The sequence below is a fragment of the Ctenocephalides felis genome, unplaced genomic scaffold, assembly GCF_003426905.1.
Source record: "Ctenocephalides felis isolate EL2017-DRISC unplaced genomic scaffold, ASM342690v1 CF-g0.4_SCAFFOLD_03571, whole genome shotgun sequence".
In the NCBI taxonomy this organism is placed as follows: domain Eukaryota; kingdom Metazoa; phylum Arthropoda; class Insecta; order Siphonaptera; family Pulicidae; genus Ctenocephalides; species Ctenocephalides felis.
The window spans coordinates 23,575,936-23,603,337 of NW_020539725.1; the positions used below are offsets into that span (position 1 = coordinate 23,575,936).

The 27,402-nt window shown below is 27.8% G+C and overlaps 5 protein-coding genes and 1 pseudogene across 5 annotated transcripts; 1 reads left to right on the forward strand and 5 right to left on the reverse strand.

Moving 5' to 3' along the window:
- Positions 1-146: 146 nt before the first annotated feature.
- Positions 147-1,553, reverse strand: LOC113385822 (ribosomal RNA processing protein 1 homolog). The gene is made up of 5 exons (XM_026623651.1): positions 1,513-1,553; positions 1,336-1,445; positions 1,025-1,104; positions 814-957; positions 147-335 (listed from the first exon to the last, which is right to left on the reverse strand). Exons 1-5 carry the CDS (start codon positions 1,551-1,553, stop codon positions 147-149), a joined length of 564 nt encoding a protein of 187 aa, XP_026479436.1.
- A 581-nt stretch (positions 1,554-2,134) lies between these two features.
- On the forward strand, positions 2,135-4,017 carry LOC113385208 (annotated as a pseudogene).
- Positions 4,018-4,536: 519 nt separating this feature from the next.
- On the reverse strand, positions 4,537-7,701 carry LOC113385192 (26S proteasome non-ATPase regulatory subunit 13-like). Its single transcript, XM_026623012.1, is given in 9 exon segments — positions 4,537-4,867; positions 5,390-5,530; positions 5,597-5,693; positions 6,082-6,173; positions 6,247-6,403; positions 6,751-6,951; positions 7,188-7,307; positions 7,384-7,497; positions 7,586-7,701. Coding segments are annotated over 9 exon segments (1,194 nt in total). The 3' UTR covers positions 4,537-4,711.
- Positions 7,702-9,763: 2,062 nt separating this feature from the next.
- On the reverse strand, positions 9,764-13,991 carry LOC113384950 (wee1-like protein kinase). Its single transcript, XM_026622730.1, has 9 exons — positions 13,633-13,991; positions 12,820-13,031; positions 12,337-12,482; positions 11,777-11,931; positions 11,334-11,543; positions 10,979-11,133; positions 10,710-10,835; positions 10,302-10,429; positions 9,764-10,222 (listed from the first exon to the last, which is right to left on the reverse strand). The coding sequence occupies exons 1-9, from the start codon at positions 13,878-13,880 to the stop codon at positions 9,887-9,889; spliced, it is 1,716 nt and encodes a 571-aa protein (XP_026478515.1). The 5' UTR covers positions 13,881-13,991; the 3' UTR covers positions 9,764-9,886.
- A 443-nt stretch (positions 13,992-14,434) lies between these two features.
- Positions 14,435-16,672, reverse strand: LOC113385379 (prenylated Rab acceptor protein 1-like). The gene is made up of 4 exons (XM_026623225.1): positions 16,355-16,672; positions 15,751-15,969; positions 15,347-15,540; positions 14,435-15,033 (listed from the first exon to the last, which is right to left on the reverse strand). Exons 1-4 carry the CDS (start codon positions 16,423-16,425, stop codon positions 14,930-14,932), a joined length of 588 nt encoding a protein of 195 aa, XP_026479010.1. The 5' UTR covers positions 16,426-16,672; the 3' UTR covers positions 14,435-14,929.
- A 442-nt stretch (positions 16,673-17,114) lies between these two features.
- LOC113385138 (testis-expressed protein 10-like) lies at positions 17,115-20,588 on the reverse strand. Its single transcript, XM_026622949.1, has 7 exons — positions 20,317-20,588; positions 20,042-20,248; positions 19,280-19,632; positions 18,340-18,917; positions 18,028-18,271; positions 17,791-17,945; positions 17,115-17,392 (listed from the first exon to the last, which is right to left on the reverse strand). The coding sequence occupies exons 1-7, from the start codon at positions 20,500-20,502 to the stop codon at positions 17,211-17,213; spliced, it is 1,905 nt and encodes a 634-aa protein (XP_026478734.1). The 5' UTR covers positions 20,503-20,588; the 3' UTR covers positions 17,115-17,210.
- Between the last annotated feature and the right edge of the window lie 6,814 nt (positions 20,589-27,402).

The following is a 27,402-nucleotide window of genomic DNA, read 5'->3' on the forward strand; positions in this document are numbered from 1 at the left end:
CCAAGTTCATATATTTAATTTTAAGTAGCATAATATTTTGATAAACCTAAGATTTGTGATTTAGGCAACAAAACAACTTTGAGACTCCATAGCAAATTATTACCATGAATGAAATATTCAACTGAAATTGTTATACTAAGAAATTTTTATACTAAAATTAATACCTTTGCAAGCTCTTCCATGAAAATTTCAATAAAATGTAACACTAAACCCATAGCATTATTTTGTTGAAATAATGTTTTTGTCAAAACAGATTCAAACTCTTCTAGTATCTCTGCTTTCCATTTATGGTGATCTACAGCAACTAAAAATTGTCGAAGCATTCTTCTCACAAACTGCAAGTATTTTCAGATGCAACAAGTAATTGAAAACTAATGATGAAATCGTATAAAAATTCATAAAACTCATATGCAAACTTTCTGAATTAATACTGCATACACGTATGAATTCTTTTTTTAAAAGTATTATGTATTAAATAGCTGTATCCTAATTAAGAAGAATTGGTAAAATGAAAGAATAAAATGAAAAATGTATGCCATATAAATTACAAACAATCTTGCAGTAAAACTACTTGGATTTTTTAAAAAATAAATCATATATGCAGTTTATTACAACTTTCATAATCCAGATTAATTTAAGATGCAATAAAACATACTCCAATTGCAAACTGTGTTTACAATTAATGGTTTCATGATAAAAATATTTACCAACTATTTAATATCCAATCCAACACTTCCTATTATTTATTCTTACTGAAATTATATAATTTGATACTTTATAAATTGGCATATGCACTATAATATAGTATCTTACCATCATAAATTTATTCAAGCGATGCATGTCAATTCCAAACCATTCACGAACCATGGTTTTTAAATAGCAATCGAAAAACAAAATAGCATCATTAATATTTGTGAAACTGTGAATTAGTGTACTAATATTATCTGCGAGTTCTTCCTACAAAATAAAAAATTAATTAAATTTAACATTCTTAAATGGTGGCTCACTATATTAAGAAACAAACTTGTATAAGAGGTTTATCTGACATCCACATGCAATAAAATAAACCTTTCCAGATCCTCATAAAATCTTCTTCTTTGAAACCTGTAATTACACATTATAATATTATGATCATATCAATTAGTAGCGTTCTTGTATCTTTAAATTTGTGTATGGAACAATTTTATCACAGCGAAGAAATTAATAAAACCTGTTTAATGTTTTAGCAAGTGCTGAAGTTAGCTTTATATTTGTATTTGTTATAATCGTTAACTAATTAGATGTTCAAATATATATTACACTTATTTTTAACGATATTTCACAAATAAAACTTACGAAATGAACTCTGTGATCGATAACCTAACCATTTTCTTAAATTTTTTAATACTCTGTCACGTAGTTTTTTATCATTGCCCGCAAGAACTTTAGCAAATTTAATTCTTGTTCTAATAACAAGACGTCCGCATTATTTTATTAGATTTTTTGGCACCCTTTTTAGATAGTTTTTTCAACGTAGGTTGATTTTTTTTAACCTCTAAATTAGCAACTGCCATGATGCACCATGCGTTCTGTCTTTTTAGAACCAACAAGCACGCAACAAGCTCAGTGGATAAATTCCAAAGAGAACAAAATTATAAGTATCAGAAAATTCAATACACAGAAGCATAGATAAAAGAGTAAAAGATCTGCATAGATACACAGATGCAAGCATAGATAAAAGAAGAGTAGTGGATGCAAGCATAGATAAAAGAAGCGTATGCAAGCTGATGATAACAAACATCTAAACATCTAAACATGATCTAACAATCAAACTGATTTATTCTAAATAACAACTTGTACTAAATTGAAAAATAAAAGTCACATAAAACATTTAAAACAGTACCTAGACTCAATGATAATAAAAAGTCCATCATTTCTAACCAATTTATTCTTTTTAAGATTTTCTAATCAATTTTGAATTTTTTAAAATTTTCAGATATTTTTTAAGATATTAATTTTAAGACATTTTTGAACGCCATCTACAGCCGCCGAATATTTCGAAATTGAAAGTGTTACTAACTTCGCGTCAATATTGAATTTGTCGTAAAATTAATGCCAAACGTCATGTCTCTTATTATGAAATATTAGTGTTTGTGGTTGTCCATTCTTGGTGGGGCAAGAAATATAAATAAATTTATGTTGTTTTATGTATTATTTATAATAATATTTACTCCATAGGGAAAACATTTATGAGTGAACTAATATAACAAAATTATCATGTTTTATATATAATAAAACTATTTGGTTTAATACGCCTTGCGTGCGTAGTGGCCTGTCAAAAATGAATGAAACAAAAGTCATCTACCACATAGATGAAGAACAGACTCCCTACCTAGTAAAATTCCTATTGGGCCTGACAAAGTTACTCTGCTCGACTTCACAAGTTCTTAACAAACCAAACTATAAATTTTTTTTAAGTCAGTTGACGATGATTTTGGTGTCGTTAAAGAGGAGATTGCCGATGATGCGGCGCCTTTACCTTGTTTTAATGGAAGGGTGGTCAGCTGGTTAGTCACAGCTGAGGGATCAAACCAGAGTGATAATAATTCAGAGGTGCCAGCAAGTGAGACTGATTCTGTAATGGGCAGAGATCGGGTTGGTTTCAACCGAAAGCCAACTGGTGCTCTTTGCTATAGAGCGGCTTCGGTCATGTCCAGTGATTTAGATGCACTAGTCTTGTTGACACTGAAAGTGAAATAACTTTGGATAGGGATATGACTGAGTGCTCAAGTGTTAGTCGATTACAATTATCCAGAAAGAGACAAACGCAAAGAAGAAGAAAACGGCCCCCTACCTTATCTCGAACTTCCTCATACTCTTCAATAACTGACTCCACTATGAGCTTAAATATTATAACAGTTTCTTTAAACATGGATACTGTTAACTTTTTGGGAATTTCTATCGTGGGGCAGTCAAACACAGGAGGTGATGGCGGTATATATGTAGGAAGCATTATGAAAGGAGGTGCGGTTGCATTAGATGGTCGTATTGAGCCAGGTGACATGATTCTTCAAGTAAATGATATTAATTTCGAAAATATGAGTAATGATGAAGCAGTTCGTGTGTTGCGAGAGGCTGTTCAGAAAACAGTACTACCTATAAATTAGTAGTTGCCAAATGTTGGGACCCTCAGCCTAAAGGATATTTTACAATACCCCGTACAGAACCTGGCGTCCAATTGATCCTGGGGCATGGGTGGCTCACACTGCTGCTTTGATAAGTCATGAAAATACTATTCCTGAATTATCTGAATCTCCAGAATCACAATTAAATGTTAATATGGATATGTCAGAAGTTGTAAAAGTAATGTCACGACCAGACAGCGGTCTGGAGATAAGAGATCGTTTGTGGTTAAAAATAACAATTCCACATGCCTTTATTGGTGCAGATGTTGTAGATTGGGTGCTTGCTCTGTCCAAGTTTGAATGATAGACGAGATGCTAGGAAATATGTATCACTAATGCTCAGAAGGGGTCATATAAGACATACAGTCAACAAACCATCTTTCTGAACAATGTTACTATGTTTTAGGAGACCCCAGTTTGGTCCATGAAATGTCAGCATTGAATTTAGGTGAAAGTGAAAGTATTATCAGTGATGTAACACCTCTTCAAATCCTCCTATGTATATGCCTTATTCTGGCAACTACACACCTTCCCATGGATATCAGCCAATTCAATACAGCTGTGGAAATCTAGAGCAAAGGGTCTTAAGTTCCGGATCAAGCAGTTCTGATGCTCTTACAACCAAAGACATGGCAGCGTCACAAAGTGATGTCACTTCTATTCAACAAAACATGTGTCAGCAAGTCGTTTCAGACTCATCCAATAAACAAGATCAGGATATGTTTCTAAGCTACCTGTGAGGTCAACTGAAAACATTTAGAAAATGAGCATCATACCATTTTTTGTAATGCATGGAAGATGATTGTGATTGAATGTAAATGAACAATATAAATTAAAACGATAGTATCTGGAAAACAGGAAATAATGCATTTTAAAAATTGACAAATTATTTATAATTGTAACATATATATATATATATATATATATATATATATATATATATATATATATATAAACTTATTGTTTGTGGTGCAAACTCCTAAATAACATCCAAATATCACCTTATTTGGAATTAATGTTAAGAATACAAACACAAATTCAAGACTATATATATATACATATGAGTATGTATGCATATTTAATTGTATTTTCTTCACAATCAGCATTTAATTTTGTGAATTTATAGTAATATATTTGTATTCATTACTATAAATTATAACTGCATATTTTATGCAAGATTATTACAGTTGCAATACTGCACCATGTAGTATTGTAATTTTCTTTAAGAAGTATGGAATCTAAATCTGTCATTCCATAAATGTATATAGTTCCATAAAAGATCATCTATTATAATTGATTGGACAATACAGGGAGAACATAAAAAGTATACTATATTATGCATTTTAATTCCTTTATAAATTTATTATGTGTCTATATATTTGTGTGTAATTAATACAATTGTAATATAAAAATATTGAACAAATACATGTCTAAAATTTTTATAAGCAATAATATATGGAAACATTGATTGTTCATAATGTAATTATACATAAGCCTAAACATATAAAATTTCAAGCAAACTTTTCAGAAATATAGGAATCAGAAATTTAAAGTGTTAATATTTCAGATGCCTTCACTTCTATTAGATTTTCCATAGCTTCTACTTGTGTGCACCAGTTTTCCAAATTCATTGCCATACCTCCAATTTGTGTTCTATCTAAAACTCGAGGTTGAACCCATGTCATATTCACTACACCAGCAACCTGTTAAAAAAATTAATAACCCATAATAAATAGTTTTGAATATTTATTTGTGTACACAAGAAATCAAATACAAACAAAAAATCAAATCAATATGTTACCTATATTAGGGCTATATACCATTTCTATTTAAATAACATTATCTTCAAACTAAACGAACCAAATTATTTTAATATTTCTTCACAGCTCACAATTGGATTATATAAAGTATGTATTAAATGCAGAGGTACCAATGTGTTTTTTTTTTTTGGAAACTTATTGTACTACATGTACTACTAAGCAAAGTATTGTTTAAATCCATGTAGTATGATTTCATCAAAAAAATTAAAAATAAGAATTTTTGATGGCTTTCTTATACATACGTTCAAATATTGGATAAGATTTAAATATTTTGATTAGAAAAGCATATTTATTCAAATTCTATTTTGATGAATAAAATGCGACAATTTTGTTATTATTTATATGAAATGTAAGAATACATATACTCCTATTATTAACATTATTTTGAATTGAATTTCTATTTACCTGATCAATAGCGCCTTTAACTAATCCTTGAGCTAATGCTTTCATGACCAAAAATTCTACTTCATCAACAGGTAATCTAGTTTCCATGGCAATATCTTCAAATTTAAGCTGCCTGTTGTTAGCAGCCCTCTTGAAAGTCATCTACACAAACTTTAGTTAATTTTAACTAATACAATTAACCAATTATTAATATTTGAGTGCTACTACCTCCATGAGACAAAGAAGAGAAATTTTCTGCCTGAGTGCTATTTCATTTACTACCAAGTCGGTGATTTTTGTCCATTTTGGGCGCATGTTTTCATATCTAGATTCATAAATAAAATAATTGCATAGGTAATTTTAAGATCTGATAATTATGTAATCTGCAAAAATATTGCTTTATAAGAGATAATTATAGAAGTGAAGTATTTATAGAATAAATATGTAGTTTGATTTATGAAAGTTATTGTGAAAAACTAGTTTATTAACTTTAATGAACTTCATTAATTGAAAATTTTCAATATTTGTTAAACATTCAGTTTTGTAAGTCAATAGGAAAAAACCTGGCAAAGTATTCATTCACAAAAAAAAATTCAACGTCACATCTTTAAGTACATAAATTATATCACTGACCCTATGTTTTTAGATTTATTTTTAGTATCTAAAGATAATAAAATAAATACTATTATTTCCAGTAAATTCTCTAAACTTACACTGCAATATCTCCTCTGTTAAAGGCATTTAGAAGATCAATCATCCAAGAATTTTCTGTATCTTTAAGAGATTGAAGTATTGGGTGGGCCAACTATAAAAACAAAAAAGATATACTATATAATTTATAGCTCTATTTATATAATGCAACAAAACAATGTTCTTACCAATTCTCCTAGATTATAAACACCATCTCCAAGAAGAGCAGCAAGCCCTAAAAAGTATGCCTGTTTGTGCTGTTCTTCAGCAGAAAGTTCGCTTATATCAATGCATCCTAGATATCGCAATGCCGCTCTATAATAATCTCCATGCTGAGCTTGAACTCTAAAAATATTCATATAAATTAAATTTTATATTGTATTGTGCCTGAAGTTCAATTGCAGGAACTTCCTAATTTCTAAACACAATAATCGGCCAAGATGCCCACAGATATTTTTAATTTGAATTCGAAATTTGATAAAGCCATAATATGGTTAAAATTTAAATAGTTAATACATAAATGTATAATATAATTGTAAACAAGAACATCAAGTAATGTGGAGCTATATTTAGATAATATAATACACAATAAAGGATATTATGCTGATCAGCAAAATGATAATGAGTCCATGAAATAAAAAAAAAAAAATTGAAGAGCTATTATCTTCAATTCCAAAATATTCTGTATATACCTATAATATTGTGCGGCTAATTGGTAATATCGTCCATGTACTGAAGTTACACTACCCGAGTCTTCTAATGTATCTTTTAATGATGTTATTATCTGCTTTGTTGTCACATAATCTTCCAAATGTTCTAATGCTATTTGACCACGAAGCACCTATTATAAATTACAACATTTAGTATTGCAATTGAAGATCATTATATTATAACTTAACCCTTAATCACTTGTTTGCTTATGAATTATAATAAATAAATACTTTAAAATGATTTTTTACCAAATAGAGCAAGTTATTTTAAATTTAAATGGGGTTATAACTTTAATAAAAATAATATAAGTTAATTTTTAGAAACAAAATATTAAAAATTAGTTTAGTTGGTTCAAGACATTGATTTTTATTCCTAATATTAATATTAACCACTAGACCCAATAGAACACGGTCAACACTGTGTTAACATATATTTATAGAAAGATATCAAAATTTGAAGAAAACTTATAGCTTCTCTTTTATCAGCTATCTGTTGCCAAACTATAGCCAAAATCTCAACTAGAGATAGAGGGTTGATTCTACAAAAAAATATACTACATAAACACATGAAAAAGTATTTTTTATAATATTGCACTGGTTGATGATTGTTATTACTTATTTTCAAACGAGGTTATGAAATTTTGATAGACTTGCACTAAGTTCTCCCCCTTGCAAAGCTCTGGATTTTTTACAAATCGTTCTAGTTTCAATGTTAGTTGATGCCATAATCTGTGAAAAAATGAAATGTAATGAAAATTTACCAAAGTCACATTCAACACCGGTATGGAAAAAATGTGGTGTATGTAAAATACATTACTTTTTATTATAATATTCTTCTAATTGTGCCCACTCAGCCGCTATTGCCTTATCAGAGGACGATTGTTTATGTGATAAATATTCACTAACGCTTGACGAAGACGTTGCTACAGCCATTTTGAACAGAATGACAATTAACAATAGAATCAGAAACGCAATCCGAGCTCAAATACGCGTTTAAACGAATGCATAGACGTCGATGAAATAAATGAAATAAACACTGTACGCGGATTCATCTGTCATTCGGAACGATTGACGCGCTACTAGTAGTAACTAGTAGTAACTACCATAGATAAAAGAAGAGTAACTACTATAAATAAAAAGATGAAAAACATAAATAATTAAACTGACGAAATAAATGTGTTGCAAATTTTTATGTTCTGTAGACCGGATCATAGATAAGGGAGTAAAGGTAAGGACCATAAACCAGGGCAATATGGGCTAATATGGTCAACCAGGACCAACTTTGGAATAATTTAGTTAACTGTTTATTTCAAAATTTTGAATGGCAGCAAAATTTATTTTAAATGCTTATGCTTGCTAATTTGTACCAATCAAAATGCTTGAGATCATTAAATTGAAATCCTACATATCGTTATCGAATCATGGCCTTTATGATTTCTTAAAAAACAATTGTTTTTTTATTTTTGTTTGCATTTTGATTATTATGATTATAATCTTTGTTGTACAATTTACAATGGAATTATAATTCCATTAAATATAGTTATTCATGGTACACTTTATACTCAATGGCCTCAACATATATATATATATATTTCTAAATATATAAAAATTATTATATATTATTTATATATATATATATAAGTTATTTTATATAAGCAAATACATAGTGAATATATTTACTAATGTTTACCCCTTACCCTAATGTGTTTCCTTAAAAATTATTATGTATTATAATATACAATAATTTTTAATGAAACACATTAGGAGGATATAAAACAGTAAAATTTTAGATAAATGATTGGTGATATCATTTATCGATATTTTAAAAATTTAACTAAATATTGGATATTTAACAGTTTATTTTTTAAAATAATAATTTCTAATTAATATGTCTAACAAAGATACTATTTTTTGCAATTATTTAAGTAATCCTTTTATTTATTCCATAACAGGACTTACTTGTCAACTGCGGAATCTACTATTTACATCAAATAAATCTAATTTATTATTGATCCGAACAAATAAGACTTTACAAGCAAATTATCTCCAATTTATATGACATTTAATAAATGAAACAGAGTGCTTTAACTTAATTCAAAACATTTAAACAATCACTTAAAAAGAATTCATTTGTTTATTTTTGGTTATACATATATTTACACCTAAATGTTATAACAAAATCGTCTTAATATATAGAAATATAATTGATATAGCTTAAAAACAACTTTGTTTATGGACATAAGAGGAAATACAAAAAAGTAATGAAAACATTAATCAAGTCATAGTTAAAAACGTGTGAATTTAATACATTTTAAATTGTCCATGTAAAACAAATTCTTCAGTATGAATATTGTTATACCAAAATATTTTTAAATTCGAGCAATGGTTTTCAAGCTAGGTTTATATCACATTTAAAAACTTATTAATAATATATCTTATGAATTACACAATGCAACAAAAATTCTATTGGCACTAATAACTGAATTATAATAAAATATTTATTGCAAAGTTAATGCAGCAATCCATTATAATTCACTGGTTAACATTTATGAGTTTGAATTAGTTTAAAATCAATTTTATATAATTATTTTCAAAAGTACTACCATAGATACAAGCAGCAATATGTTAGTGACTTAAACAATAATGCCTACAATACTGTTAAAACAAGGCACAGTATAAAATAACTTAAACACAAATAAAAATAAATCTGTTATATCGATATCATTCCAGCTACAATGAATAAAGTTCAATATAATGTCATTAGATAAAAATATTATAGGTAGTAAGATATTTATAAATTTTCAAAGCATTTTGAATATAATTCTCACAAAAATTCTGTTCTTATGAAGTAATATCACAAAAATAACCCCAAAAAGCCATTTTTTAATTTTTGTTAGATTTACTGTGTGAAAGAATTGGTCCACCCGAGAGACCAATAACATGTTAAATAGCTAGTGAACATGCATTCGTACTTCTAACATATTTTTAAAATAGGCAGAAACATTAGTCACAATGCTACAAACATGTATAATATATTTATTTCAATGACTAATATAATTTAGAAAAAATATAAAGATTATTATGGAAGTGAATATCACAAAATTAACTGATTTTTATATTAAAAATTAGTTGTACTGTGAGACCTATTTACTTTCTTGCCAATAATTCTTTCATTGTTATTAGCAAGAGATTTCAGAGCGGACGATCTCAAGAGCCTTGAATTATTCAATCCTTTTGTCTTTTTGTCTTTATTGTGCATGATTGCAGGAGCCATCGTTTGAAGACACATCGCAGCTTCTTTAAGCTGCCTTGACAAAAATTCATTCTTCAACTTCTCTGCATTGAGTTCTCTCCTTAGTTGAGCTTTTGTTTTATTTCCAAAAGGACACAATACTCTATGTTGAATAATATTCACAGCAGATGGTCTCATTTCAGGATCTTTATGTATCATTAGCTAAATTTGTAAATTCATAGTTAGAATGTTAAGCTATAATTGCAAATTACATAAATACCATCATTCTAAAATTATTTACCCTAATCAAGTTATTGAAATCCTTACTGCACTGCAGAAGATCTTTTATTTTACCATCTCTTATTTCATGCCATTCAGGTCCATTTTTAGGCAGTGGACCACCCCCTCCAGCTTCGTAAATAGTCAATCCTGCAAATTTTAACATTATATATATAATATATATTATTTACTATTAATCCATTTACTATGTCAATCTCTCTATTAAATGTTGTAAAATACTATAGCAATCACCCTATTAGAACTTTTCAGCTTATGATGAATGTTTCAACACACATTGTACATATATAAATAAATAAAATGTCGGCTATGTAGGTATTTCGATATATATATATATATATATATATATATATATATATATATATATATATATATATATATATATATTATAAATTTACTATTATCAACTAACCTAAAGCAAAAATATCTGATTTCGTCAAATGCTTAAAATCTTCATTTAGAATCTCACGCGTCAAATATCTGCAGTCTCCTTCTTCAACTTGAGGATTTGCAAGTGATGTTACATGACCCAAATCACCTATAATGTTCAATAAAATATATTGCTTAAGAATAAAAGAAAAAATACTAATATTTTCCAGAGTTTGAGTAGAAATTTCATGCAATGCTAAATATTATTGCTTCCATTATAGGATCAAACAAAATTAAAATATGAATGCTAACCGATTTTGTATGTAACTTCTTCAGCGCCTTCTTCAAGTTCTTCAAAACCATCATCAGCTGAATCATAATTCAAGGGTAAAAGACGTTGTTCCTTTGATATAAAAATATTTCCTGGTTTTATATCCATATGTACAAGTTGCATTGAATGTATATACCTACAATTGGTTATAGAAATATTATATAATAATAATATATAAATCATCAAACTAAAGAATATAAAATTCCTCCAAAAGAATTTTGCAACACTAAATTTTTTTTTCATACTTATTGTCACTAATGCAATAAACCCCAAATAAGTAGTGTATTGATTGAGTTTAGAAATATACAAAAACATCAGTATTATAATAAGAATTACCTTAAACCTTCAGCTGTATGAAGTAATAAAGTTCGAAGTTCTGCTTCCGACAAAGGCTGTTCACGTATAACATCTTCTAAACTGCCACCATTACAGTACTCGTTCTGAATAACCATTCGATTATCTTCAGCCCATGCGCTATAGTATCTTACAACATGTTGATGTTTGCCAAGAACGGCGTGAGCATAAACTTCATTCAAAGCTGTTTGTCTATAAATTAAAAAAAAAAAATGAAAATATCTGAAAAATATATAGTAAATGATAAAACCAAATGAGGTTAATAAGAAGTGTTTTCTATTAATTTTAAACAAAGCTGACTGTATATAGATATGTTTCAAAAAAAAATATCTATATATATATATATATATATATATATATATATATATATATATATATGGATGTGTGTGTGTATAATTATATAAACAATTATATAATAATCTTACTCATTAGCACTACCAGCGACTGGTTTAATGCTTTTCTTCACAGCATAAATACATCCATCCAATCTGTTTAGACATCGATAAACAGACCCGAATTCACCAGTGCCTAATATTCCCAATTCCAAAAACTCTTCGTGGTATCTCGATATATTGCTATCCTAAAATGTTATACAAAGAATTAAAACATTCATCCTGTCAATGGGTTGATGTGTCATCAATTTTAAGGATAAATAAAATATGTTCCCAATTATATTTCATTAAATTACTTGAAAGAAAGTTCAAAGGCAAAGTCGTATACTTTCTCAAGGTACAATTAATTATTACTGACTATTGAATTTAGGTATGTTAAATTTGTCATTCCTATTGCACGAATCATGTCAATATTAAAATAATTAAATAAAATTAAAAATTTTGAGTCATATATAATACTAATTTTATATTTAAATATAGAAATTATGAAGAAACAACTCTAAAATTAGAATATCATTTGAAAAGTTTATTAGCATATAAACTCAATCAGTAATTGAATTTTTAGATTATTAATTAAAAAAAAAAAAACTTACTTGTAGAGCTACACGTTTTAGAGGTTGTTCAAATTCTTCATCACTTACATCTTCAGCATTTAAATCTAACGGTGTAACTTTTAAAACAGGTGAACCATGCAATGATCTTTTTGACCTTGTTCGTTTTTTTGAGTGCATAAGCATACCTAAAATATATAATTACAATTGCTAGAGCAAATCTATGACATCATAAATATTCAATTGCAAGTACAAGAATTATAAATTATAAATATACAAAATAGTTTTTCTGAATTAAGCCATGCATTTAGTCGAGCATGAAACCATCAGTAAAAATTATACATATTCAAAATAGTTTTTACAAATTCAACCAAAATATATTTATCAATATCAATCTAATAATTTTACTTGAATTAGTTAAGAATAATTATATTATTATATATTATATTTGTTTTAAATATGTTCATGCAAATAAACAAAAAATCTCAATTAAAGCTTTAGTTTAAGATTTGAGCATAATCTTACCATTGGGAGTAAATGGATTAACATTGGCATGAGGACGAAGTTCATTTTTGAAGTTACTAGCAACAGCTCTAGGTCTTTCTGCTGTATTAGAACTAGATAATATAGATTTATTTGCAGAATTGATTGTTGTATTAATAATTCGACATCTTGGTGCTGGAGTGCTACTACATTTCTCAAGTAATGTCTTTGGCGTTGCAGGACTATCAAATAATCTAAAAGAATAATCAATAGATATAGATATGTCAGCAGGAAGTTTGTAATAAAAAAGATTTAAAACTATTGTATTATGATAAATTATATGTTACATTTTCATAAACAAAAACCTCAAAGATGTGCTCTAAATATATAATTGTCAGAAGTATTTCAAAATAGTAAGCTGTAATGATAAGAATTAAGACATAAGCACTTCAAACAAGAATCATAATTTTTGTTAGATAGCGAATATCCCTTGAAGCTCCTTTGTTTATAATACTAGCTTTATAAGTGTACTACTAAAACCCTTTACTGTCTTAATTTTAAAATAAAATCTGTGATGTCAAGCATTAATTTTAATTCCATGGGAGTGCAACTATTAGATTCACTTACATTGAAAATACCTTTAATATTTTGTTGTATACCCAAAATATTACACACACATACAAATGCTAGAAAAAAATATATTGAAATTCATATTTGTAAACAAACCAATCTAATTAGAACATTGTACAAAATGAATTTTTACGGACATAATCTTTATAAGCCGTATATTTTGCTCAAAGCAAAATCTAATAGTGTTTGCGACAAGACAGGTCACTTTTCAATTAAATCATTTACCTTAAGGCTCGTACTCGTCTGTAAGGGGGGCTGAAAGGAGCCGATGAAGGCTCTTCTGGTGTCGAATCTGCATTATCCGAAAAATCCAATTTTCTAGCTTTAATTCCGCCAGCAGGAGGACTTAAACAATCACTAGACGAATTAAAGCTGTCACTCATTTCGCAGCAACTTTCAACAGATACTAAAGTCGAATTCCAAGCGGAATAACGATCACAATTGTCAAAATTTAACTTTTGTGCACAATCCATGATTCTAGTTCACTTACAAAAATAACAAAAACATAAAAATATTTATCACTTACTGAGAACTTATTTTTTATAACATCATAAACTAGCATCACAAATTTTTCACATCGTACTCGTTATGGCGGGTGAGATGCTTAAAAAGCACCTGTTGACACAACAACCAATCGGCAGCCAGAATCCACTACTCCATTGCAAAAACTCATATGCAATCATAGAAGAGCGATTCCTATTGGCCGATTGTCGATATGGACGAAAAAGCGTTAAATATTTAAATACGAATTTACGAAACTTTCATATATCATATTATTATATAATGTTCTTTATAGAAACAATTAAAAAGGCTCTGCATGAAATTTTGAGGATAATGATAATATCTAATTTTGTAACAAAAACAGGAATAAAATAAGTTTCAATACAGTTTATTTATAAATATTTTATATTAAAAATATGTTTTATATTTGCCATTAATCACAATGTAAAATTTCTGCATATAATTAAAATGATAAAATAATTTTTAAAAATTTATATTTAATATATGTTATTATATTACTGGCACCTCCAATATTCATTGCTATAAATTCATACATTTCATAGTTGTATGTGCAAACCTCGCTTGGTTCTGTGACAACTTGGAACCTTTATCAAGGACATATTAGTTATACTAAAAGATTCAAAGATTCAGTAAATAAGTTAATTAATATCCACCTTTTAAAAATTAATTTACAAAAATCAATTTAAATTTGCCAGAGAAACTAGTAAAAAACAGAATTTTTTTTAGTATATCATGTTGTTAGATATATTTGCTTGAATGCCGAACAGCAAACATAATTTCATAGTATGAATAAACTTGATATAAACTTAACATATATAAAGGCTATAGTTAGCAGATCAAAATTCATATATTTTTTATTTAAAAATAACCCTCGCCCAGCAAGGAATCTTCTTTCCATTCAATGTAATTCAAAGTACTTCAAGAATTATTGATATGTAATAGTAGATAATATTCTAATATGCTAAGTATGTATGCAGTATTACTATATACAAAAAGGCACTTAAACTTCTTCTAGTAAAGCAAACTGATCTTCAGAATCCTCTGTGACTATTGCATCAATATTGTAAAAAGCGGCATGAAGAGATATTACAAACATGGACGCTCCTGAAAATTAAAATTAATTGTAAAAACTGTAAAATTATAAAGTTTTGCAAAATATTTAACTTTATATATATATATATATATATATATATATATATACACGCTGGAGTCTGATGCTTCTTGGGAAACAAATCAGTACACAAAACCCATGTGTCGATTATATGCACAGAGATGCATTCTTATCTTCTAGATTCTAGACAAGTTATAAATATATATATATATATATATATATATATATATATATCTGCATCACAAAATAATCTAAATGATGAAAGAATAAATTTAAACAAAGATTTACAAAGAATTTTTAAATTACCGATAACCCAGAAAGCTGCAGCACCAGCTCCTGCTATATATAGAACAGGTAAAGAGGCAGCTGCTACAGCCACACATTGCTGTGTTGGTGTTAATTCTCGACCCATTATTGACATATGAACATTTGCTGATTTGATTTTATAATAAGCAAATGCTACTCCGGCCAGAACCAACAACAACAAAGGAGATGTTATCCTAAAGAAATGAATTTATAATCAAATTATAAAAATTCATCAATAATAAATACAATAAACTTTAAAAAAGTTATGGAGAAGAGTACATAATTCTTAGAATGTTGTTACTATATGATGAATCTTTTGTTAAAAAATTGTTTAACTAGATGAAAGATTTCATTCTTTCATAGTGATAAATGATATATAAACAGCAACTACAAATTATACTTACAGACAATAAAGAAATAGACCAATAAAGACAAACAAATAATTGCTTTGAAAATGTTGTATATTTCGTACTATTCTTTTGCTCAATCGTGGCAAAGAAGCTGGAGCTTTAAAATTTGATGTCTGAGCAAATTCACTCCATGATCTAATATTTTGTCTTCTCTGCGCAATGAATTCTGTCACATTTGGAACTCGTCCTAACTGAGATTGTATTTGCGAAAAACTAAAATAAGTAATTAATGTAAGTATTAAATAGATGTTTAGAAATATAACTAAGTAATAATATTAATATTAGAATGTTATATCTAAATCACAGAAGAACCAGAATTGACATAAATTATAATGTATAGCTTTTTCAATTCTCTCAATATTCTATATAGTATTAGGGCAATTGGAAAAACAGTATAAATACATTTTGTTATGTTTACATATTCATACTATTGATTTGTTTGTAGTGGGCAAATTTTAAATACTTTCTTATATTCTAAATACTAATTGGTTTCAACAATTCAATAGTATTACAGATTGTTTACAATATATAAATTCAAATATTAAAAATCTAGAACAATGACATGAATTTATAGAAAGGATTTTGACACAAATCTCACCTAGGAAATCCAGATTTTGGTTCTGGAGGCGATTGCATTTCACCAGAAACGTCTATATTTACATCGGTCATTTTAATGCCTTTATATTCCTGAAATACTACATTTAATAGTGAGATATTTCTGATTATCCTGAATACTTTTGATATTTCTTTTGCAAATGTCAAATCCAATCGTCTTCTTTTCCTACACAACACAAACACATGCAAACTTAGATTTGTAACGTCATCTGTAAGTTCGTCAGATCTGACAGATAACCCATAAAAATAAAAATGATAAATTGATATTAATAGCAACCAAGCGACGTAGTACCACTTTCTATTTTAAAGTGTATTTCATTTACTTCTACATTTCATATGTTATGATTATATTTATATTCATTTGAAACTTGTATTTCAAATCCACAATGCAGTTACATCAAACAATTTATGAGAGTCTATCATATGAATATAATAATGATTATATTATGCATTTCATTTTATTAAAATCAATTACTGTTTATGGCTAGGGTCTTTATTGTCATACACTTCGACATACAATTTTGTCATATACAGTTGATATAAACAGAATAATAAATATAATGTAATCTTATTTATTCATATGACGACTTTGCTTGTGAAGAAATGCATCAAATATTTTGTGTTATGAAAAAAAATGTTATATCTTGTTCATTTTATTTGAATGATATACAATATTTGTTTTCTATCACTTTTAGAAAATATATTATTCTTTTCAATTTTTTACAGTCTCTTCAAAACCATGAGCAATTACTAATCTTTCTAAATGATTCAAGTCACATTTAATTATTCTAAATATATTAAAAAATGTTTTGTTTGTTATAGATTTATCATTTTAAATCTTAATATGTGTTAAATCCACTTAATATTGTTTTCATGTAGTTCTTGTCTGCAGCCGGTATATCACATTTGTCCACAGCATTTTTAATAAGATTTATATCATTAGCTGTTAAACCAGGTACATAGTAGAGAATGTTTATGACTGTACTAATAAATTGTGTATCTGTACAATGTGTTATTGTATCTGAAAATAATTTTTATATAAATTAATAATTATATTTATATATGTTTCATCATATTTACACAACTATTTCACCTTTTTTTTTCTAAATATAGAATGAATGCACAATGAGAACTGTAAACTGAATTCACTATGAAAATTACCATTATTTGAAAAGATGGTATTTAACAAGTCCATATCACAAGAATATTATAAATATAGTATCTTTAACATTTTGAAGTACACAGTTTAGTATAGGCAGATAATAAAAAAAAACTCAGGTTAAAATATTATTCCATCACAAAGCATATTATGTGCATGTGACAAAACATTAAATAACATTCAACATAAGAACATATTTCTTCTTTCATTTATAAAGGTTAGCAATTTTACAAACTAAAGGTTATTTTTAAAATTCTCACCTAAAATTCTAGGAAGTTCCGATAGCACACTTTCTAAAAATTCTATATTATTATGTCTTGAGAGCATGATTAGAAATTGAACTTCTTCTAAAGTAAGATTTAAATTGCACAACATTATAGGTAAACTTTGTATCCAAGACAAATATTTAGAAGACCTAAAATAAAAATGCATAAATGAAAATTAGGACAAAAGAAATTATTTGAAACAATTTCTTTATAAACTATGTACATGCTTACTTATGCAAATGTTGAAGTTCTGTGTCTTGTGATATCCTACATAATATTTTAAAAATGATTTTTCTCACATATGTGTTAATTTCACCATAAAATAATTGAATGAGAGAATCCAATAAACTTTCCAAAGATATTCCATTTTTGTAGCTTTTTGCTCCCATTTCAAAAAAAATGCATAACAACATGTCTTCTAACACTTGGTAAGTATTATAATCATCATTTCGAGTACAAATTTTGAATAAAGAATCTATAAAATCAAAATTGGATAAAAATCTACATTCTACATTTACAAACAATAAAATGTATGATACTTACTAGTAACATAATTTAATATAGTTGAATATTGATGTTTTTGTTTTAAATTACAGTCTTTACAGAAAAGAACAAACATGTAACAGATGTATATATTTTGAATCAAGCAATCACTATATCTGGAAGCTGGAATATTTTTGCTCAAATTTCGATTTCCGGAATATGGAAATCCGTCAACTATATAGTTAATAAAATCTTTTCTATATTTTTTGTAAAACCAATCGGTACTACTATTTTCTTCATCTGCTTGAATTTGAACAAAGAATCGTAAAGAGATCATAATTTCCATAATGGAGGTAAGTAATGCCATGCTCTCATTATTTAAAATATAGCAACCAGAAGAACCTTTGATGCTGTTTAATTTTACTTCTAACCATGTTTCAAATAATAATGGCATCAATGTTACTATTTTACTTTTAAAATCATTTTCTTGGGTCAAAGATGCATTAAAGTTTTTATTTGATCCAGAAAAAAGTCCTAGTCCATTTATTTTTAAATTGTGATCATCATAAACTCCTAAGTAGACAGGTAGTGTTTCTCTGAATGAATAATTTTGTGTAACTTCTATATCCTGATTTCCCCTAAAATTGAATTATGTTTGAAATGAAGTAAGTATGGTATAAAAAATTTGAAATAAGATATAAACAATTACAGTTGAATTCATAATGATATAAGATAGTGTGGTAATATATAATATTATTTTGAATTTACTATGCCATCTTATCATTTGCAAACTCAGTAAAAATTAGCAGTAGATTTTTAAAAAAAAACTTACATAAAAAGCAAAATCTAAATTAGTGATATTTCTAATCAACAGAAAAAAATATCTAAACAATATATATATATATATATATATATATATATATATATAACTTTCTATTGCATTTTTAAACCGCATAAACAATTTATAATAAAAATTCAATATCAAAATAATAAAACTTACTTTTCAATGCCACTATTGTTCCTCATGAAGTCTACTAACACTTGTAACATAAGTTGCAGCTTTTGCAATACATTTACTCTCCATTTTATAGTAGAAATTTTTGAATTTAAATTTAATGTTAGTGATCGTTCAGATTTCGATTCAATGCGTAACTTAGATATCATGTCTAAAAAATTATCCATTATCCTAGAATAGTTATTGGTTACTATTGATGGAACCAATTTCAATAATACATCCAAAAACAATAAGGAATCATTTTGTATTCTTGGATCAATATGTGTCATTGCACAACATAAATAAGAAGATAATACATCATAATATGGCATTAACACTCTGCTATCTTTGTCAACTATCTGAAAAAATAATCAAATTTAAGTTATTGATTACAATTGTCTTATTGAAATTAAAATTGAGATATTGCATTTAAAGCATAAATACAACATCAAAAAGTGAAACAAAATAGTGTTGTATTTTGAACATCCAATAAAATACTCCACCAAAAACTCAAATAAATTATTATTTATGTATATGATTTAATATTGAGTCAAATCTCTAATCATCGAAAAGAACAATTTATAAATCACAAAAAATGTGAGTTTCATTTTGCTGGTTAATTGATTTTGCCATTAATATTACCATTACTTATTTAAATTATTTACTTTGTTTTGTATATTTAAATATAAAATATAATCGAAACCAGATCAGACTATTATTGCTGTTAAGCCAATATTACGAATCAGTACTGGAATTGACATCACATACAGGTCTCAATAATGCTTGAAGCACAGTAAACGATTCTCTTCGTACATCCTTTTCTTCATTTGTCGAGAGACTAGATAAATTTTTCAAAATTGGACTAAATTGATTATCTATGATGTCAACAGAATATTTGGTTAAAATACATTTCAGATTATTTAATGATCCCATGCAAATTTTATGGTTGTGATGTCGGAGCTTGGACAAGCAATCCTATAATAAATTATTTATAGATTAATTAATATTAAATTAAGCTCACAAATAATGATACAAATACTAACTTTGATTTGCGTGGCAATATCAACTTTGTTCACTCCAACATTTTTTAACTGCTCTCCAATTATTATTTTCCGTACTTTGAAAGTTGTATTAGTTACATTTGTTCCTTTTGGTAAGGTTTTTCCTTTAAGTTTAACTTTTGCACGTTCTGATTTTAACAGCTTTTTATGTCTATTATTTTTACCCATTTTTAACCAAATTTAAATAATTATATTGACAAACACGTGCAAACTAATATTCCTAACCTAAAATATATATCTTTCATAACACAATGCTGAGGTGTTGACGTGTTGACTCAACAAACCGTTTTTCTTCGCTGTCAAATCAGCCGTTTAACGAATCGATTGGACCATAGATAAACAAGTATAAATGGATTGGACACAATCATAGATAAACTAGTGGTGTATGGCATTGTGCAAATTGCTGGAACTTCCCGTACCGTAACGAAATGTTCGATGAATATTAAATGTTTTCAAATAGATTATTATAAATACTGTAACATTGTCGAACATTTATAAGAATTATATAAACTGAATCACAAAGTCAATAATATTTATTTAAAGTATATAAGGGAGCTTTGAAACTTTAGCCAGAATTAAAATTAAAATCTGAATTATTTTCGATATAAACAAAAAAATAAAATGAATTTTTTTCCAAAAGCAATTGTATCGTTAACACAAGCAGAAAGTTTTTTGAATCATTCAATTCGGATGCTTATTTCTATCAAAAACTGCCATTTTATGCATATTTAGATCTGCATCTTCAAAATGTCTGGGCCTGTCTTTGCCAAAAACTAATAAGCTCTTCTCCCAATCATTACTAATTGAATGTTTTTCAGATCATTCAAATCGGATGCTCCGTTCTCTCAAAAACTTGATTTATATTTTCTGCACCCTTTGCTCTTGGGACCTGCCTTCCCAAAAATTTAATCAGATCTTCATCTTAAGTAGTAACATGTTTTTTGAATTATTAAAATCGGATGCTCCATTCTCTTAAAAACTGAGTTACCGTTTTTGGCACTTTTTGTCCCGTATCTTCGGAATGGCTAGACTTGCCTTCACCAAAAATTAATCAGCACGTCTCCATAGCAATATGAATCGAAGGCTTTTTGAATTATTCAAATCGGTTGATCGGTGATCCCAAAATCGTCGACGAAAATTTGTATCCGCACACACACACAAACACACACACATACCTACACATATACATCCATTTTTTAAGGTGTGCTAAAATATTCAGAAACCTTTGAAACGTAAAGATATATAAAAATTTTCATTTTCGATTTTTTTGAGATTACTATAACTTATCCTAAAAGAAGTTAATGATTACAATATTACAGGCGGAAGACTAAACTGAACCTTTCAAATACCGGTGTTCCTGTAAAGGTAGACATTTTTATACTGCAAAGAATGCATGCTATAGCATGCTAAGTAAGAAATTCTGCACACCAGCAGAAATTTGAAAATGCAAAAAAAAACGATAACTATAAACTTGTTCTTGCGAGCTTCAATATTTTAGCGATTATACATATTCATTGAGAAGTTCAAAAATCAAATTGCCAGGCGAATTCAACCTGCACAAGTACCTGCCAGACGAGCCGTAAGGTTCACTTTATTGAAGAAGATGTATATGCATTAAAACAAAATTTGTTCTATAAGGTAAAAATTTATAAATTTGTTTGTCTAAATGATTTTAAAAAGGTATGTGCATAACCAGGTGATTCTATCCAGCCTAAGCCCTGACCAGGCGTGGGGAAAAATGCTTTGGAGTGGACGCAACGTAAATAATTATACATGTAAAAATTGAAAATTGATATTATGGTTCTTTGTAAAGTTCGTATTAATCATTGTAATGAGAATTATTATAATTCATTTCAAATCATTATAATTGTTTAAGCAGTTTGTAATTCTCTCAAAAACCGAACTTCTTGTAGGGTAAGTAATCGCAAAAAAATGAAAATAATTTTTCTATATATCTTTACGCTTCTGAACATTTTGGCATATCTTAAAATATCTATATATGTAAGTGTTTCGGGAAGAACTTTGAATTTTCGGGAAGTTTCAGCAATTTGCCTTAAGGCACAATGCAATGTATCACTAGTTCAAACAAATTTTGAACATAGGCATTTAAAATCGCTCTATAACTATTGTGTCAACGATTAAAAAATGAATTTAATCACACATAAATAATAAAGAGGCATATGTGAATCGTCGGATTTACTATTTCACGCAACTTGCGATGTTTTGCTAGATTAAATGATATCATTTAATAAGTGCATTTTATTAATATCACCACCAACTAGCGATGGATATTGTTTTTTATCAGTATTATAATTTACTAGTGGCGAAAGCATTAGTTAGAAATACGCTGAATTTAATAGTAAATTTGATATTCCACAAATAATATTATTTAGTATTACTAGCAATTGCTAGTAAATATCATTTTAAATAATTCTAATCGTCTTAGTTTATTTTTATAATATTTACCTTATATTGAAAAACCTTGTTAATAGGATGCAAATAGCGTTTTTGCAAAAAATGGTTAATATTTAATAAATAATCATATCTTCTCTGTAATAAAAATCCGACTATACTAATTTATTTAAATTAGACACATATTACTTCTGATTTTTTGCGTTTTGTGGCTGTTAAAATTATAAAAAAAACTATAAATATTGAAAGTGGTATATAGATCTGTTGTGGTATAGAATTGTTTATTCATAAAATAATTAACCTTTCGGCTTTTGGTCATTCTTCTGACATACTTTCAATTTGTTACTTCTAATTTATATATTTTATAATTCAATTAGCAATATTTGATAAGTTATTAAACTATTAGTTTTAATTATATTTCATTTAATAAAAAGTTTGTGATTTTTCATTTAAATGTAGTATGGTTTGTTTTATAATGATACTTGTAATTTATAATAAATAAATAAATAAATAAAAAATAAATATTTGCTATAAAATTAGTATTGATTATCAATCTGAAGTTCTGAACTCAGAGTTAATTAAAATGTTTTAGTGACAGGTGATCCACCAATGCTTTGAATTGTGATTGATTTCAAACTCGCATGAATAATTTATAATTTTTTTTGATGATTATTATTTAATTAGACTTCAATAGCGATCGAAATTAAGACTCAAATTTCCATAAGAGGCAATTGTTTTAATAATAGACATGAAGATGTTCTTTCAATATTATATACTTAGTAACTGAATGTACTAAATAATTACCGTGCAATTGAGTTATTGTTATGAAATATTAATAAAAATGATACTGGAGTGGATTCGTACTGCTGCAATATTAGCAGCCTTGCAAAGACATTATGCATCGAGAGATATACGATTTGTTTATGAACGCCGAAATCAAGGAACCTCACAACCAGAGCAGTTGCATCGTATACAGGCTCTTTGCTGGTAAGTATATAAAGTTTTTCTTTTGTTTGTTTCAATAGCAATAAGAATTATTCAGAATTATACTTGCCCTATAAGCTGTTTGTAAAAGATTTAGTCCAGGGATTCCAAAAAAAAATGTAGACCAGACATCATATTAGCTGGGAGATGTAAGATTAAACCATGATTAAACCTTACAAAATTATTGCCAAGTGTTGACATTTTCTTTTTGCTTATTTTATTTTTTTTGTCATTATTTTAAATTCATTTAATAAATGTATAAAACTAATATTCAATTCATGACCCAAGGTCTAGGCTGGGTCACCAATGTGGGAGTAGTAATGAATATGAAAGTATAAACTCCACTTGTATAAAAATATATAAAATTTATTAATTATAAAAATTAATGATATGAAAATATGACAAGTCCAATTGTTTTCTCCACCTGCCTGCTTGATCCCCACAAGACTACAAATCAATATGCAATATTATGTAAAAATATGCATAAAAACGAATTATTTTTTGTTTATTTTATAATATCGTTCTAAAAATATTGGATTATCTTTGATAATAGTATTCTGGAAAGAGATGTACGGGCCCCCTGAGGGCAGAATATATCAAGAAATATCGAATAGTTATGTGTGGATGTTGCAGCAATGACTTCGACATTTTCACTTGAGAACATATTTGAACTCCCTGAACTACAGGTATCATACTGCTTGGTACCGAGTTGGCCGAGTTATACTTGCAACGATTTATAGATGTTAAATAACAATTTTTTATAAAAAAACTCAAAACGAATTAAAATATTTGATCAATTCCGTTCAGTAAATTGAGTTCATTCCCTCAAAACTTTAGACGTTTGACCTAATACCTTGGCTCTATTTTATAATATGAATAGATATAGATATAGAATATATAATATAGAATAAATTAGATTTTTTCAAACTGTTTTATTCAAACAAAACTGTAAAAGATATGCAAGCGTTAGTAGATATATTTGCATTCTAGGAATAAAGAAGAGCTGCATTGATATTCGTAAATCGGTTTGAGCTCGAGCACCAAATTTGAGAAATTTACGCTGCAAAGAAAACTTTTTTGCAAACAGATATGTATTTAGTATTTCAAATTATTTAATATAATTAATTTTCGTTCTTTTTTCTTTTTTTTTTAACTATTAAGGGAATTACACAAAGACACAGCCGTAACAGTTTCGGCAATACATGTGGAACAATTGTCTAAGGTTGCCAAACGAGGGGCTGACAGGCAGCTTGCTGTTTTGATTGTTGGGCCTGAATCAATTAAAAAATATGTTGCTGAGGTAACATAATTTTTTTAAATCATTATTAGATTTAAATAGCACAATGTACACATTTGGTTTAAAATTAAATTTCACCAACAATAAATCACCAGCAAAACAAATCTTAAATATAAGGATTGTACAAGAAATTATGTTTGAAAGCAAATTGCTGAAACATGCGATGAATAAGAAATGGGAACAACTATTCGTGGGAATTTATTTTGTTAAATTATATCATTTTTATACTTTTTCAGGTTTAATTATCCAAATATTATTGCTCTAATATTATACTTCAAGGCAAAATAGATGCATAGTACTTGACAAAGTTAAGACGAAGATATTCAGAATGGAAAATAATCATAAAAAGTCTTCTTGGCCAATGTTAAAGTTGTTGGCATAATTTACTCACTTACTGTTATAATTTTATACCGTTTTCTTTAAACAGCAATCAGAACTAAAAGCTCTATAAACTGTTGATGTTACTGATACTTTTCCTCAATGTTGCTTTTTTAGAAAGCAACCCAATAATCGTCCTTCATAATCGTGATGATGTACTTTAACCTTCCTATACCCGCGCCAAATAGTTGTAACACCTATACCCCCTCATATTTTCACATGAAAACATGAGGGAGCGTCCATTAATCACGTGAGCAAGTTTTTAAGGATTTTGGCCGCTTTTCCCCTTGGTGATACATGGTGGTATTCAAAATTACCGCCCCCTCCCCCAGCAAACATCACGTAAAAAATAGATAAAAAATGAATACACGATATATCTTTGTATACTCCTCCTTCTCCCACGTGATATTTCGTGATTTTTTGTCAAACACCCCCCCTCCCCCTAAAAACCTCACGTGATCAATGGACGCTCCTTGATCTATATTTTCAATATGAATATGAATCACTGCTACTTTTAGATATCAGGTTGTATGAAACGAGGATTTGAATTCGGGGATTAGAAATTAATCTTATTACTGTTACTTGGACGTATAAAATTTGGACGTTAGTTTGTAATTAGGAGTTCCTTTCCAAATCACAAATGACCATATTAACATTTTATTTAATACGATTCGCCAATATTAATGTTACTAGCATCGTTCGCTCTACTAATATTGAAATTTAAAATTTATGCCTATTTTAAATATAGTAAAGTTTTGAATTATTCAATATTTGTTTTAATAATTAGTTTTCTTCAGATAAAATAAAAAAAAAACTTTCAAGAGTTTCAATCATTTCTGACAATTCCAAAACTTCTGATATAATAATAATGGGTAGTACTGCCCTAGGGCAGGTCTGTGAGCTAAGTTAAACTCGAACTCGAGTCAGGAAAGAAGTAGTGTGAGAGTTTTTCCCATTTCCATTTCACACCGCAGTGCCCGAGATGGGCTTATTTTCAATTGGAAACATATTTTGATTTATATTTTCAATTGAAAATGAACATCGCACTGCCCGATGCCAGATTGCCAGAGCATATTGATACAAATAATACTTTTACTTCAGGAATTGAAAAGGCGCTCGTTGCATTCAACAAAGTGGATAATGTTCCTGGAGCCATCTGCTAATATAACAGAGATCTTCGAAGGCGTTCATGTGCCGTTTAATTCCGAACTTTTAATTATTCACATGAATAATGAGGCAAATAATACAGTTGATACGGTAGCATTACCGATAAGAATCAGTGAGGTTTATCGAGTGGAAAGCATGTCTCCATTAAGGGTCAGTCTTATCAGCTTTTAACTATCAGTTGTATAAAGCATACAGTGATTTTATTATATGTACATGTTCACTAATAAACACAGATAAGATCTTCATTGATCCACATATTTGCAATGTTTTACAATATAATACATGTATGTATATGCAAATGCAATAGAACCCTTTTAAGCCAAACTTGCCTAATACGATTTCTTGCATAATGCATCACTTTATAATTTTCATCACGTCATATGCTTAATTAACGTCTAGCAAGGTATCAATATAAACAAAAAGCTATCATTTTTTTTTTTATTTTTGGTCATTTTGGCATCAGAAAAATTTATGAGTTTGTATGTGTCTATGTATGCTTATGTACGTTCGGATAAAATATTTAATCAAGTAAATTTGTTCGGATAAAATATTTAATCAAGTAAATTTTCCAGTTTACTGTTTAATATCCTCATTTTTTATAAATACATTATTGTATCACAGTATATGTTAATGGTAATACATTTTTATTATGTTATTTAATAACACGATCGATTTCTGTTTTCCAACGGTAATTAACGGTTGTAGCATTATTTCAAATATTAATATAATAAACTTAAAAAAACTACTAGGAAATGTATCACATTTTCAAACTGAATTGTAAATTTAAATTTCTTATTTGAAGTATAAAACTTTGTATATTTTTGAAATTT

Bases quoted from the DNA above. Each gene is read 5' to 3' on its own strand.
- LOC113385822 (XM_026623651.1), bottom strand. From the start codon at position 1,553: ATGGCAGTTGCTAATTTAGAGGTTAAAAAAAATCAACCTAC. The intron at 1,446-1,512 runs GTTGAAAAAACT...TCTTGTTATTAG, and splicing joins GTTAAAAAAAATCAACCTAC to AACAAGAATTAAATTTGCTA. The intron at 336-813 runs GTAAGATACTAT...AAATACTTGCAG, and splicing joins GCTTGAATAAATTTATGATG to TTTGTGAGAAGAATGCTTCG.
- LOC113384950 (XM_026622730.1), bottom strand. From the start codon at position 13,880: ATGGATTGTGCACAAAAGTTAAATTTTGACAATTGTGATCGTTATTCC. The intron at 10,836-10,978 runs GTTAGCATTCAT...TGAACATTATAG, and splicing joins AGAAGTTACATACAAAATCG to GTGATTTGGGTCATGTAACA. The intron at 10,430-10,709 runs GTTAGTTGATAA...TAAAATTTGCAG, and splicing joins ATCAGATATTTTTGCTTTAG to GATTGACTATTTACGAAGCT.
- LOC113385379 (XM_026623225.1), bottom strand. From the start codon at position 16,425: ATGACCGATGTAAATATAGACGTTTCTGGTGAAATGCAATCGCCTCCA. The intron at 15,970-16,354 runs GTGAGATTTGTG...TACTTATTTTAG, and splicing joins CCAAAATCTGGATTTCCTAG to TTTTTCGCAAATACAATCTC. The intron at 15,541-15,750 runs GTAAGTATAATT...TCATTTCTTTAG, and splicing joins GGTCTATTTCTTTATTGTCT to GATAACATCTCCTTTGTTGT.
- LOC113385138 (XM_026622949.1), bottom strand. From the start codon at position 20,502: ATGGGTAAAAATAATAGACATAAAAAGCTGTTAAAATCAGAACGTGCA. The intron at 20,249-20,316 runs GTTAGTATTTGT...AATTTATTATAG, and splicing joins ATATTGCCACGCAAATCAAA to GATTGCTTGTCCAAGCTCCG. The intron at 18,918-19,279 runs GTAAGTTTTATT...ATTCAATTTTAG, and splicing joins AACAATAGTGGCATTGAAAA to GGGAAATCAGGATATAGAAG.